Raw genomic sequence first — 15,953 nt, 5'->3', positions numbered from 1 at the left:
AACAATGAAAGAAAAAAAAGCAGAAATGAAAGGGCTTAGCATATAAGTAAAGGCTATTGCCTTTTTGTCTAAGGAAGTTTGTAGCAAGGAAGAAACTGATTAAAGAAATATTATGGGGATAGGACCAGAAGGTTGGGAGGAGAAGCATAGATGAGCTATTCTGAGCATATGCATCCCAGGATCTATAGGGTGGTGACCACACCACCTGTAATGATTCATGAAAGTCGTGGAGAACTGAGAGGCTGCCACTGAGATGGGATAAATATATTGCTGATAGAAAGCATGATCCTAAAAATTACAGCACGGTGCCAGACTGCTAACTTTAGGTCTTGGTAGTATATGGAAACAGATGCTGCTTTTGCAAGCTCTCAAAGCTTACTGAGTGATAGAATAAGAAAAGAATGAAGACTATCAGGCACAAGTCACTTATAAATCATCTAGTAAATAACAGACAGAGGAAAAATAGGGATGCAGGAAGCTTAGTATACATAAAATCTAATGAAGTATTTTTGATAATAAAAATTAATAACATAGTGATTTGCAAAGTCTCATTGAAAAATTAATGGAAATTGACTTGAATAACAGAGAGGCTGAAAACTGTCTAAAAGACAACATAAATAAAGACAATGATAAGCAAGAGTATATTGAGCTGGGATGTGAAGGGCAAGAAGTGTGTAGTGAGATGTCACAGGGATCAATTTTATGTCTGATCGAATTTAACATTTTCATTAGTAATTAGCAAATGATGTAGTCAGCATGTTAATGAGTTTCTTCAGATAAAGATGTGCTAAAAAGCAGCACAGACCAATGAAGTTTGTTCAGAGATCTAGAGAGGTTAAAAATATGAGGAAGCTATTTGATCCAAGAGGCCACAGAGTTGAAGATGTTGTGAAAAATCTTTAAGACATAGATAATTGAGAGCTTTTTTTTTTTGTCTGCACACTTACTGTTGGGATAACAAGAAAATAACAAATCCTGCCCAATAGGTGCCATACATCCACAAATAGATCTATGTGCCAGGCAAGAGGAAGATGGCAAATGCTTTGGTTTCCCCTCTTTAGTGTTTGCACGTGAATTAGGTTGGCATTTCCAGTTGCTACCATGTCTACAATGGCTAGTTCTCCTTTGCTATCTGGCATCATCTATACTTTGTATTTTCCCATCACCTACAGACAGCAACAAAAACTGGTATAACCAATATGAGCAGAGCAAAATAAAATAAAAATATGGTCTATTATTTGAGTTCATTTATGTGGATTTTCTGGCTCAGACAGGAAATACTTCTCCAAGGAGTAAATCAGAAATTCACATTTATCAGCAATTTTTCATAGAGAAAAAGAAAATTGGAATGCACATCTGGGATGTAGAGTTTGAATGCCGCTTTGAAATTTTTGCTTTAATATTTAGTTCCTTTGCTGGTTATCTGATTAATTTTATTAATGTTCCAAGTCCAGCCTGCAAGAAATGATCAGTATGTCTTTCATGTGAGCTCTGTTGCAACTTTTGTTTGCTTTTTGCATGTAATGGCTATTTAATGCCATGTTTTGTGCTGAAGGGGCCAGGATTTTCTAGAACAATTTGCAATGCAACCTGAAAGTTACCTTTTGGCTGACTGGATCTTTCCTTTTCTCCTGACTTAGTTTACCACCTATGAACCCATAGTGACTTGGATTAGCAGTGGATCTGAGAGCTACAGAAGCTGCTACACAGAAAGTGAGGAACTAAAATATAGGTGGAGGTACTAAATATACACATATATTTACATACTTAAGACTGTAATGGAGTTTCAACATTTGAAATCTCAAGGCAGTGAATTATGAGCCTGAGCACAGTTGAGCTGGGTGGATTTCCCACATCACTTAGTAGTCAAGTAGTCATGATGGAAAGATCTTTTCTGTTTGTTGATTTTCAGACTCACCTTGGAGAATGACATGATGATATTAGCTAAGAAGAAAAATTGCAAAACAATTGATGACAATAATTGATGACAACACTCCACTTGTCTAGAGTGCTTGCAAATTCAACTTTGGATTTCCACTCTTTCTTTTTGACTTTGGATTTTCCATGCTTAAGCTGAGAAGGTTAAAGTTTGCCTTTATTCTATACACTGGAAACATGACAGGTCTTTCTCACATGAATGCATCTCAGAAGGGGTTCTGCCCTGTATATACTGGGTCTCAGTAATATGTACTTATGCTGAACAAAATATAATGTAGAATTACTGGGTCTCATAATCTGTTTTTCCCCATATCCTTTAGACAGAAGTCAGATGGAGTATAAGAGGAACTTGGACACAGCTTACATGACCCTTCTGGTTGTTCTTATATGTCAAAATGATAACCTGAAGTGAAATAAAATCAGTCCTTTAATTAAAAATTTCTAAATTTTGCTTCAATTTTGTTCATAACTTTCCAAATGATGCTGGTTATAGGGTAAACCCATGTCTACAGTGTTCCTTCCAGCATTTAATGTTTAAATTGTGTTGTCATTCACAACATTCATTTAAATATATGTGAATACATATGCCTGGATTGTCAAATGCAGATTTCTAAACCTGTAGGAAATATATTAATTCTTTATTTAGCCACATACTGATTTATGGATGTGGTTTGCTGCATTTTAGAACTGTGAACACTCCCAGCACAGATGGGAATTGAGAAACCTTATCTACATCACTGAGGATTTGTAGCTAAGTATAAGATACAATATCAATTAGGATAAACTATATATGAAGGTAAATATTAGAATGTCAAAACTCAAACATTAGTGTAAGACAAAAAAAACACCAAAAAAACAAAACAAAACAAAAAAAACCCCAAAAAATCAAAACAAGGAAAAATAAGTTAGACTTGGAGGAAAAAGGAGGACCATTCTTAGTCTAAATGATGCTGGAAAATGTTAGGATTAAGGGTCCATATTCTGTATTCAGTTAAGAAACATATTGGCAGAGACATTGCCCTAAATGATGGGGAAATAATCTTTATGAAATTACACACCTAGGCATTTTGCTATTAAGCTATCTGGCTTGTATTTAAAAGCTTACAATTCAAGAAATCTTTTCATTTTCAGACCAGGGGTGCAGAATAGAAAATACTTCAGCAGAGAGCGTTTGAGACATCTGGTCACAAATCCATGCATGAGCTGGAGTAGCATGGGTTAGCCAGGAGAGGGCGCTGGTGGCTCTCCAGTCTGCTCAAGCCAAAGCTGGAGCCGGGGGACGCCGGAGACTCTCCTATCTGAAATTACCTGAACGCTAATAAACAATTATGGCTTATGCGTGGCATCAGTTGGAAGGTTTGCTTGCAGGTTTCTGCTATCAGTGCGCATATTTATCACACTGGCTGCTATCAAAAGAGAGCAACACCTTTCAAGTGCTTTGGGATGGCTGCAGAAAGCCACCGTTGTACCAAAAGGACTAAAAGCATTTTCGACTAAAAGTTCAGTCCAACCTATTAGGCTTGATAAGTATTTAGACAGTAACGCTGGGCGTTTGGGAGCAAGAAGAAAAATCTATTTCTATGTTTGTTGTAGAGGAAAGAAAAATAAGTTGATGGAATATTGTACTTGATGCAATATAGTTCAGTATTTGAGGTCTTACATGGAAAATAAGCGACATTAAATTAATTTGACTGTTTTAAGTTTTTAAACTCCGGCTAATTATGCCTTTGAAACCAAAGTTAGTGTTTGAGTATGTAGATGGAGATGATGTTTAAAGATCACACAGCGTTGAAACCATGACACCTAAGTTCTAGTATATGAACAAAGAAGTCAAATTTTCTTTTGAGGAGTCTAGTCAGGAAGACTGAGACACTTTAACTTCTATGTCTAATAGATGAGACAAAATATGGTAACTTCTGTGTGGGATTATGAATGTGTATGAAGTTAGAGGAATAAAATCTAATCTGAGCCTTTCCCTTGAATAAGCACATTTGGTAGTAGAAAAAATATTTTGAAAGTGTGTATGTTGCAAAAAACCATAGTATTTAGTACAAAAATTTAAATTATTTTAGAAGTTGTCCTAGGGTGATGTTATGGTGTTTCTATCTCCAATCGTGTGTCCTGATTATGTTTGGTATTATGTCCTGTGCTTCCAGGACTGAGTCTGAGAGTGAAGCTTTGTTTTGTCTTGTTATCAGCCGGCTCACCTCCCCCATGGTCTATGTTTAGGAGAGGTTTTAGCTCGGCCTGCTTGCTTGCTTGCTTGCTTGCTTGCTTGCTTGCTTGCTTGCCTGCTTGCTTGCCTGCTTGCTCGCTTCTGCCTTTTTTCTTTCCTTCGCTTTGCCCTTGCTTTCTGCTTATTAGTTAGTTCAGCTAGGCAGTCCAACTTTTTCCCTGGACTGTTTTCTCTTCCACCCCGTCCCCTCCCTCTCCTGGATACCATCTGAACGGACGGGGACCTGGGAACCCCAAGGAACACCGGGAGGCTACACTTTGTCACCTGCAGCAGTCATCCCCAGCGCCAGAGACTGATAACTGAGCGACCACTCGCCAGAGAGACTGAGTTTGTCATCCCTTCAGAACGGTGAAAGAGTTTTTTTTTGTCAGCTGGTGTTGTCTTTTTTCCCTGTGCTGGGGAGTGTCTTGCTTGTTAAATAAACAGGTTTTTTCTCCCACTCTTCTCCGAGGAAATTCTTCCCGAACCCGGTGGGGTGGGGGGGGAGGAGTCGTGGGGTTTGCTGTCTGGGGGCTCCTTCTGGAGGTTTTCCCCCAAATTTGCCCAAAACCAGGACAGAAGTAATTTCCAAAGATTTTTTTTCAATTGGGAAAGTTCCCATGAACCTTCTGAACTGAATGAGATCATGTGTTACTGTGCAAAACCCTGATCTCCTGTAAACCCCTCTTCCAAGAGTTGCTGAAGCTTTCTAACCTTATTTTCCTCCACTGTTTTGATGGAACTAACAGGACTGACTTCTGAGATGTGTAAATGTATGTCGTGTGTTATGTGCAGCATTCTGAAGACTACAGTTTAATGATCTCCTGGGCTTGAGAAAAACATTTTTTAAAACTAATTGCAGTGCCAAAAATGTGTTTGTTTTACATACTTTGTTAAACTTGAGTGGAGTAGGTGTAGTGACAAATCTTGAGAGGTAGAAAACAATCATTCCAACATGTATTGACCCCACATAGTTTACAATAAATGATTGTGTTTTACAATTACATCAGTAAAACTTCTTATTTTTACTGATGGTGAAGAGTGCCAGGTGAGTGAGAGTCTGTGTGTGTTCTCTCTCCGTTGGGGGGATGTGGAGGGGTGTGTAGCAGTGGCATCTCTTTGCTTTTTTTTATTGGCTACTTTTTGCAAATTAGTCTTGCTGAATGACTGAATTGTATACATTTTTAGCAACTCTCCCTCCAGTTGCTATAGCAATGCTGCGGCTGTCGTGATGTGTGAGTAAAGCACTGGCTTTTGGGGAAAGTCTGAGACCAGCCTGATGTGGTTTTGAAAGGGAGAAGCTCTCTGACATAATACTTTTGACCTGAAAGTTTGTTTTTTGTATTGAGCAATATTAGTTGAGAGAAATCTCTTTTTTTTTCCTATAAATCTTGCCTTTTCCACTGAGATTTCAACACATCAAACTAATTGAATAGTACTAGATACAATTTGTAAAGCAGTATCATCAAATTCATTCCAGTTATCCCTCTACACTGTATTTCTCACCAGTGCCCTCTTGAGTTCTTATTAAGTGAAATTTGATGAGCTGTGATGATTGCAGGGTCACCTTCCTGATTCACAAAGAAGCTGCTTAGCAACAATATTCTACAAAGGATTACAAAACTAATCCCCTAATTTCTGTCCCTCCAAAGACTGTGTTGCATGTCTATTCAGGTTGGCATGAAAAAATAAAAATAGCATTTTTTATTAACATACCTGTACGGTACCTGTGGCTGAGATGATCCTAAATTTTGACTGTCATATTCTTACTGCTGACTGAAAACTAGGTAATGAAAAGAAAATAGCTGCCTGCATTCTCAGGAAATGAGAGACCTGGAAGATACATGACTGATATGTCTACTCCTTTTAAGGGGACAGAACTGTGATGTAGTACATCAGATGAGGTTTGTCATTCCCAAATTCGAATTTGTGTATTGAAGAGTACACACCGAAATTGCAAAAAAAAAAAAAAAAAAAAAAAGGCTATATGGAAAATCTTGAGTGCACTTCTTCTATGAGATGGTAAGGATGCAGAAGCAGGGAGTGTGAGGGGATGGGGAGAATGTTCATGCATATTAATAATGTGTTAGAGTTGTGAAAACCCACGAAGGCCCAGACTTGTACCTACTTAAAAAAAAAATAAATCTGCATTTAAAAGTGCCAGGTAGATGCCTGTTGTCATGCACTTAGTTAATTTTCTTGTGTTAAAGCCAACATGCTTGCTCATGATTGGTGTCTAAAGGTCCAGTAACACATTATAAAGAACAGCCAGAGGACTATTACAATATCAGTTATACATCCTTGGTGTAGGTTAGAAAGGTATCCAATGGTTCCACACTACATGTCAAATACAAAGACTCCAGCTGAAACTGGTATAAATGTTTCAACTTCTTCTGTCATTACAAGGCAGAAAACAAGAAAAATTTAAAATGTTAGCATACTTTTGGATAGGAAGTATTGTTCTGACCAAAGCATAATTTATTTTTCTCCATGTTTTCAGAGACATTAATTATTGGTGGATTCCTGACTGCATCTGGAATAAGCATGAATCTGTCCTTGGTCTATAAAGTATATGATGAACAGAGCTGGTACTAATTAAAATGTCCTACAGCTATATTTTCTTCAGCTTGCTAGAACTATTTTTTCTGCTGGAATGTTGTCTGAATTTTTTCTAGCACAGACGCTTGGTTGTTGCTAAAGATAGCAAAATTAAGTATTTGCATTTTTTTGAGTGCTCTGGATGAGCATTTTTAAAGATTGCAAGGACAGCAGAAACATACTTAGTGAAGGGTCTAATATGCAACACGTGAGATTCATTTAAAGTGACATGTAGTACTAAGGAACTCAGAAAATTACTTCAGACTATAGGAGCCTGATGAGAGAACAGATAATTTTACTAATAAATCCTATTATTGCTAGGAGTGATTGTGTTGAGGAAACATACCTCATGATTATAAGGAGACTAGACAGAGACTGCCATAAGCACTGATACCACACATCTGACTCCTGTCACCAAAACATGCACACACAACTTATCACCTAGATCATTGTCAATTGCTCAAAAATAGAAATTATAATTTTTTTTTATAATGACCTGCCTCATTCTCTAAAACTTTTTCAAATTCTCTTGTGAATTGATAGGCATTTAATTCTACTAGAGGGTGCTGGAAGGTATGGGATGGCTAGAAGAATTTTTGTAGCCAGCTGAGTCATTATCTCTAAAGTATGTAGAAAATGCTTCATTCACAAGACAAGTATCCAGGTACTCCAAGATGCAGAGAAACAATTTTATTATACAGCTATAATAACATACTATAACCTATTCAGTTAAGTAAATGTTTTCTTAACTGGTACAAACTCTCTCCTCTCAACTCTAACTGATTTTATTTATTCTTTAGTATCACTTTGGCATATTGATTCAATGAATGTGATCTACTGTAGCAGCAAAACTGATGTGCATAAGGAGGTCTCTGTTGGTTTTATCTCTTTTGCAGTCTGTCACTACACACTGCCACCTCCAATAAATTTATTCTTCCATCACATATGCACCCCAGGCACTCACTGTAGGTTTCCTTCTTCCACCAGTACCATACTGCTTCCTCTCTTAATTTGACTTCAGGCCCTTTCCACTAGCTTTGTTCTTTCTACTTGTCTCTCTTAATACAAGACGCATCATGATTTCCTATAATCTGAGAACTTTGAATCTTAATTACTCCATATGTCTCTCCCTGTATTTATTCCCTTTCAGTACTTCATGCTTTGCTTCTGTGAATTTCATTATTTCCCTTTCAAACTGGCTTTATACTCAATTCTAACAAGAATGTAGTAGTAAGTGCTCACTAGAAATACTAATGAATAAACAGCCCAATTTACTGTCAGCACTTCTTATCTGGTGGTTCTGGTTCTGATAATAATTCAGCAATTACCTCTGAGCAACCAGTTCATTCCTTCTGTGCTTCTCTTCTCAATTCTTCAATTATTTTGTCTATCTTCTCTTAATAGAGTGATTTGGAGAAAATTACTTGCACAGAGTTAGCAAAAATAGAATCATGCAAGTGCAGAATGTTAGAGGTTGCAAGGGGCCTCTGAAGCTCTCTTATTCCCACACCCTGCTTAAAGCTGGCCCAATCATCTCAGTTTGTTCACTGAGTTTTGAATAAATCCAAGGACACAAATTTCACATCCTCTCTGGGCAATCAGTCTCAATGTTCAGCTGTTTCTCTAAGTGTTTTTACCTCTTAGGATGTTGTTGCTAAGAGTTTGTGCTGTTCTATTGTCCAGGGGTCTTTTCCTTGGAATCTAATATTCTTCATTGCTAGAAAGAAACTTTACACTTGAACTGAAGTTTGCCACTCAAGAAAATTCTCTTTGTCTGAGAAATTAAATTTAAAACTATTCTTAGATTTAGAAAGAAGTTTCCATATGAAAAAATTTCTAAGCCCATCATTAACAAATTAAAAGTAAAATAATAGAAAGCTGTCCTGGTTGTTTTGTCCACTGGATAATAATTTAACGTGTTTTTTCACAAACACATCAGGAAAGCTGAACCAAATTATTGCTTTTTTATCAAGTTTGTGCATTGTTTTGGGCATTCAGCAACTGTTTTTGTTGACACCAAGGTGAATAATATGACAGCTGCATTTTTGTTGAATCACAAATTCTCTGATTTCTGAATGCATATAACAAATAACTCTTGAAGGTGCCAAAAGTACCTCTCAGAATAAGAATAAAATCAAGGCCCCAGAGCAATATGTCAGAGTATTGTATGCTTGGATTTTATCACAGCTGATAAAATTGCCTGAAAATTGACCAGTCATAACTAAAATAACATATGCAGTCTATAACTGCAACCATTCACAATGGGATATGCTCAGTCCAAGTGCTATGCAACTCCCAATTCTGTCACCCTGGGGAAATAGATGGACACTTCCATTGTATTATTATTGTTGTATGACTAAGATTCTGTTTCCTATCTATGCCTGCTTAAATAAAGCCTTCAGAAATGAAAACTGAGTTATATTCAAGAGTTTCTTAGGGCTGATCTGTATACATATTCAGTTTAGAAATATGAAGGAAGAAAGGTAATCTGCTTGAATAGTGAAATTATGTAGGCCAGGATATCCCCATATCTCCCTCTTTCAGTGTGAAATGGTATTAGTTTGACTTGCTTTTAAACTCAAAATAAAGCTAGAAATTTCCTTTCGGATTAATTATTTTCTTCCCAGTTTCTCTTAATGCTGCTTAGTCTTTCTCCTTGGTCAGTTTTTAAAGATTTGAGTGATTAATCCTGCCTGTCCCAAGAACAGAGCTAAGAAGTGAGACTTTATTTTTCAGAGTTGCCACACTTCCCAGAGTAGGTAGACTTGCTTCTGTGACAGAAACAAGACAATTTTGAAGCAGTTTGTGAAGAGGTAGTGGTTTTCCGCGCTTCAGTTTTTTAAAATTTGTGTCTTGAGGCAAATCTGAGCATTAAGAGTTACTTTAATTCCTTCATTTGTCTATTCTGTGCTTCCCTTTAAGATTTGAGTGATGATCTTGGTAAAATATTCAGAACATTCAGCTATATCTGCCATCTGCTTCTTGCCAGAGTTGCTGGTCTGTGCCTGCCACATAGGAAGGGCTTTTCCTCAAAATCTATTGCTTGATGCTGACATTTGAAATTTAAGAGAGGCTTACCCGAATACCTTGGTCTTTCAAATCTGTCTCAGGTTCATGTACACACAGTTTAATAAAATTTACAAAGTTATAAAAAAAAATCCTCTCTGTCCTTATTAGTTAGTTTTATCTGGAGCCACTTTTAAAACTTGGCCACACTAATGTTAAAACTCAGCAAGTTCCTTACAAAATGAAAAAAATCTTTGATTACAGAGGTGGCAGGGTGGAAAATATTATCAACAAAAGTAATCATAAAGCAGCGTAACAACTCCATATTTAATAGCAGTTCATTTTCATCTTAGCACTTCTCTTCCAAGAATCTCAAGGAAGGCTTTGGCTTTGAAAGCTACAGAAAATATACAGAAATACAGAAAATACAGTCCACTGCTCTTAGACTGCCTGACACTGTTATATCAAAGCAGTCTGAATGTTTAGTATGTTACACAGTTTCAGTTTCCTTTGTTTCACAGTTCTGAGTACCTTTTTTCCCGTTTTGCTCCAAATAAAATGTGCTCTGCCTTTTCTTCTCAAGCTTAAGAAATATAATCATTTTTTTCTTATGAATGTTCTTGATTTATATACCTTTATTAAAATTGTTTTGGCAACTCCTGTTTTCACCAGTTTTCTTCTGAGTTACTTCTGTTGCCAATAAAGGCCTTTTGCCTTTAGGAAATAGTTGTGGAATAACTGAAGACCACTGAGGTTTTATAAAGAATGAATTTGAAGATAACACCTGTCAGTAGTTAAATTTGGTTTTGTATTTCCCAGAGGAAACAACAAATTTTAATAAATCTCCTTCAGGCCAAATAAATATGCTTAATAAATTACTTCCTGGCCATACCCTGGGCTTTGGAGATCATCCAAAGGAGACCTTCCAGTCTCCTTTGACTCTCTCCCTTTGATGTGCCCAGCTGTTGAGGCACCAGGTTAGTATAGCTGCAGGCAGCTACTGCAGGAGGAGATAAATGTTTTGAATGTGCTCATGGTGGTGTTCATACCAATGAGTGTATGGCAATATGTTATGCCATGGCTTCAGCTTTACTGTATGTTTCCTGCTGTGATCTTCTCTATTCTTACTCCCTTGGAGACCATATTGCTGATTAATTCAATAACAAAGCTGGAAAATCTTGAACTGTCTGTAGAGCATTTTGATTTTAATAGCACATGCCTCTTTTTTTATGCCTACAGCTTATAGGCATAAATATTCAGAATTTCTAACCCGATTGTGTCGAAGATACTTTAACATAAAAACAGGAAAAAGATGAGATGAAGTTGAGTCAGGATAAAACTTAACCCATAAAAAAGCATCCCATCTCCTCCATTAAAGTGACACTTGCCTCTTAAAGCAGTCTTTTAAAATATTAACATAAACCTTCTACATTCACTTCCACAGCAGATGGGATGGAAGGAAAGGCAGGGTTAGGACCCCGAATCCTACAGATTCCTGAACAAATGATGCAATATGCTGTTGACAGTCTGGTTTATAACTGTGGAAGAAAGAAGCAAAATATAATTAATTTGTCTTATGCTCATCCTTTTCCAAGATACAGAACTGGGAGAAAAGGATCCCAAAAGAACATATTCCTTTAGATGTGAGCTGTGTATATAATAAATTTGAAATAGCATTTTTATGCCTAGCTTAATTACTTACTTGAGTTATGCTTCAGTAACTTTAGAACAGCTATTTAACTGTTTTTAGTTTAATTGCTGAGAGTAGCATTTAAATCTCACTCACTTCAGTACCAGCATTCATCACAGTCAATTTATATAGAATTAATATTTGTGAAAGAACAAAAATCTTTTTTCCCATCTTTTTTTTCCCAATCCAGTTCATTTAGGTACCTTGGAAAGCACTGATCTGGAATTTCTTGGTAAACTGTTAATTATCTCAATTTTATTATTCTAGGATTTAAAATTGAAGTCGATTAAGAAATAATTAATTATTCCTTTGACTCTGAAGTACTGGAAGTTATAAGTTCTGTTGTATGGGACCACAAAGAGCAATGCAGAGATAGCCACTGCTATAAATCTGAAAGCTTAGCTTGGACTTTGCTCTGCCTCCTGACTCTTGAATGTGTAACCATATAACTTTGGAGTTATCTTTAAGTTCTTCTCAGTGGATTTGCCATGTGGGATTTTTTTAAGTGTGTGGAAGAAAGGTGGGAATAAAGGTGTGAATGTATGTGTACATGTGAATACGTAGATGTACATATAGAAAGTACAGAGTAACTGAGCAGCAGTGGAACACACTCTTTGAAAATCTTCTGGAGGTCTGAGTAACATGTTTTATCACCAAAATTTAGAGGAAAAAACAGGGATTTGTACTCTAAGCTCTCACCCAACATCCTTTTCACCTTTCCTTTCCTCAGCAATCTGTAATGGAGGAATAGGTTGAATGCTTAGATAGCTGCTTCTAGTTTTAGAGGTTTTTTTGGTTCTGTTGGTTTGGGGTTTTTTTGAGGTGGTGGTGTTTGTTTGTTTGTTTTTTCCCATTTGAACTCATTTTACTTGGTTCTCAAAAACTTGAATTGATAAGTTGTCTGAATTTCAAAATAGGAAATGGATTTTTTAATTCTCTGGAAAAGATATAAATAAATGCACAAATAAGGCATGCTCATAATTTTCCATGAAAATTAGCAGAATCATTAGCTGAAAATTATATTTCTGCAACACAGGATGAAAGGGCTTCATCTTCTTTATAGGTATTGCAAGTTGACATAAACATCTCTTCCAAACTTCCTGGGAATCAATAGTGCATATGTAATGCATGATTTGTTTATTTACACAGGTGTTAAAAAAAACCAACAAAAAAACAAGTAGGAAAAGGCTGTGTGTGGGAGAAAATTATACTAATTTTCAGATTTTCTTCTTGAAAACAGAATGATTTTGGAGCAATGTAACAAGTATATAACCACTGCAGATCTTAAGATACAATGGACAGATCATTCAGATGTAAGTCCATTCATGTACTTCTGTAGATGTGTTGATTTTCAGGAGAAAAATGTACATTTAGTAAACAAAACACAGCATCGATCTTATCTCATTCTTGTTATGCTTGGAATCTGAACATTTCAAACAATCAGTAGTGTTATTTGAAATATAAAATGTAAAGACTTACAGGTGTTGGAGCATATCAGGCTTCAAATTTTACACTTATCAAATGAGGTATGAAAATTACAAGCCAGACTTTCAAAACTTTACATGTGAATCTCTCCCATGATGTAGGGAGGTGGGCATGTGAGATTTGTGCTTTCTTTATTATAAATTTTCTTAAACATAACAGTCAGAGATAACAGTGGTAACAACCTTAATCTGTAATGGACTTATTTTCCTTCATAATCTTTTGGTGGGAACTTGCATAGAAAATGAAAAAAGTGTTGCAATGGAGATATGAAGGCTACCAGAGAGTGAGCAAGGAGATTGAAGTAGACGGGGAGGAAAAAGTGATTAATCTGAAGAGTGGGAAATTAGGGTTTTTTTTGTTGTTGTTGTTGCTTGTTTGTTGGTTTTGGTAGGTTTTATTTCTATAAGGCAGAAATAGGAAAGGTCTGATAGTGGAAGACATTTAGAAATAAAATAGAGCTGGAATCACAAGCTAATACTGACCTACTTTTTTATGTGTGCAAATATTCTGTGTGAAAATACAATGGCGTTTTCTCTGTATGTAATTTTTAAAAACATTTACTGTTTTTATTTAAAGCATTTATTACCTTAGACCTGTTTCCCACATTAAAAAGGTCATAAAGTCACAACTGGTGCTTTTCTCAGGCAGTTTTCAACTTTGGGAGTAGCAAACATCTTACTGTGCTTCAAAGAAATAACCTCATAGAACAAATAAGAAAATGCATTTCAAAAATAATGCAATAGGACATAATTTCAGCATAACTTGCTAGTGGCGTGCTCTCTAGCTGAAAGCACTTCGTGGTAAATTATTGTTTTACAGTATAGAAAACTTAAGTGAAGAGAATATTTCACATTAGGAGGTACCTGACTTAATTTGGAGTCACATACTTGCCTCTGCCAGTGAAACTAGATATGAAATTTGCAAAAAAACACGGGCTTTCAGGTCTGGTTCACCCAATTAGTCTTCTACTTTCTTACATAGACATAACTTCAGGGAACTGAGGCAGGCAAGGGCAAAGAAAAGCCTCACGAGACAAATTTGGATGATGGCAAGAAGAAATGATATGGCAGAACTAGAGACAGAGATGAGGTGAGATAGAGAAGTGGTGGCAGTCTTGCTTAGAAAAGCTGAAGCACACTGAGGGAGCTGTGAGGAGGTCTTGTGTACTCTGAGAGAGCTGTGAGGTCTTGAGCCCAGCCTGGGAAAAAGTCAGGATGAAATGGGCAGCCTGATTCTGGCTGCTCTGGAGAGCACTGCCAATAGGTAGTTTGACAGCTAGTACTTCTCTGTTCTTTAGAGCTATTTTTGAATTCTGTGAAGGAATGTTGCTTGTTCCAACTCCTGTGCTAGTCTGTGGTGGTATCTTGCTGTTTCTAGAGAATCCTCTCTGTACTCATGCAACAGCTTTGAAATAGATTTTAATGCTTCAGTTCTGGTGCCAAGCTCTGCAGGCATCTCAAAAGATGCTATAGATGGAATGTTATTTTAATTTCTGAATTGAAAACTAGGCAAATTTTGCCCATCTGATGGTGCTATTTATGGCATCTTTCATGTCTTAAGCAGCTGGTTTTGCAGGCTTACCCTTTGTCAACGGGTTTGTGTGTTAGCCTGTGTCAATATGAATGCGTGAAACTCTTGCTTGGTTGAAGTTAATGGAATTTTGCTGAATTTCATTTGTATTCTCATGCTACTCCAAGTGTTCTGTGCCTTTTAAAAATAAATGATGAAAAAAAAATCTAAGGTTTCATATCCAGTAAGCAACTTCATCTTTTAGGTTAGTTCATTGTTGTATGCTCTTACCTTAGTGACAAGTTATATCAAAATTTTAATCTGGTAGCTCAGGAAACTTCCATATGAGGCCTCTGGCACTGTAAGAACATGTCTGTGCATGGCACTGGCCAGCATGTGTCTACATGGCACATTAAAACTTCTATTTAAAGGGCAAACTGAGTCACTTAATAGGCTTTTAGATAATCTCCACCTGTGACAGTGGAATCATTCTGCAACCACTGAAACTTTTTAGCCATCAGAAAGGGAAAATGTGTAATTTTTTCGTCTCTGGGGTCTTCTCTATGACAGCAATTAAAGACTCTCTGTTAACTACATGTTAAGCATATCTACTTTTCTATGTAATTGGTATGGATATTAGCCAGAATGTTACACTAATAGCTCTGCAGAAATATTCAGGTTCAGATCTTGAGTTTTCAGGTTAAACTTTCTGCAGCTGGACTTTTAAACTATATTTGTCTTGCTTTTTGGTACAAATATTAATTACAAATTAATTATATATTTCCAAATTTATTTACCTCTCAAAAAAAACAAGCAAACATTGACTCCCACCCTCCAGGCTGCAAATCTAACCTAAGATTTAGATGTCCAAAGCAAATCCAGAATCATGAAAAGTTATTTTGCATAATGTTTCTTTTAGCAGTTTAGCATGGCTTTAGCATGGCTTTACTTGCAGAAAAAAATGCACCTGTATGTTGTATTTTCCATTTTAAATGTCAATTTTTTAGTTTACATTCAAATACATTCTCCCTGTATATATGCATGTATAAATGAATTTATGATTCCATCATTACAGCATCTTCTACTATATTAAATTATAAGTGAGAGATTTTTCTTTAGCTTTTAATTGCATAGAGGCTAGTTTTTGAGATAAATTAGGAGAGAGTCACCTGGCAGCAGAATAAGTCATATTCTCCTGGGACATTATGAGACTGTTCATTCCTATTTTCAGGTCCAAGTTTTCAAACCCAGAGACTGGAAGTTCAGTTTACACTGTGGCTGGAAAGAAGCCCTACTCTGTCCTGTGAGTAGACAAGTGTTTCATCTTTCTGTGGGACACTTTCATTATAAGAGAGAACTTGTATCTTTTTAAAGAGCTTTAGCAGTTATGAGGTCACTTGATTTGTAAAGGTCATGCTCTCTCCTTTGTGTTGCACCTGGTAGAAGTGGAGAAGGGAAAAAAAGAAGAAATTTTGCAGAGACTTAAGCTCTTATCAGCTTCAGTAGGTTTTT

The 15,953-nt window shown here is 36.5% G+C and overlaps 1 protein-coding gene across 10 annotated transcripts in view; it reads left to right on the top strand.

The window, feature by feature from the left end:
- Nucleotides 1–15,953, top strand: part of SGCZ (sarcoglycan zeta) — a 412,929-nt gene that overhangs the window by 34,476 nt on the left and 362,500 nt on the right. For 4 of the 10 annotated variants that reach the window (XM_088163414.1, XM_088163415.1, XM_088163419.1 and 1 more), the window contains exon 2: nt 15,673–15,744. The exons of 4 other annotated variants lie outside the window; for them this stretch is intronic. In XM_088163414.1, coding sequence (XP_088019540.1) covers nt 15,673–15,744 — 72 coding nt within the window. Of the gene's footprint in view, nt 1–15,672; nt 15,745–15,953 lie in introns of those variants that run through there. 2 more of the 10 variants (XM_088163421.1, XM_088163422.1) reach the window with 2 other exon arrangements.

This window comes from Sturnus vulgaris, chromosome 4, assembly GCF_052056855.1.
Source record: "Sturnus vulgaris isolate bStuVul1 chromosome 4, bStuVul1.hap1, whole genome shotgun sequence".
Taxonomy (NCBI): domain Eukaryota; kingdom Metazoa; phylum Chordata; class Aves; order Passeriformes; family Sturnidae; genus Sturnus; species Sturnus vulgaris.
Note: the sequence above shows the minus strand (reverse complement) of the source record. Positions and strands in the feature narration are given on the sequence as shown.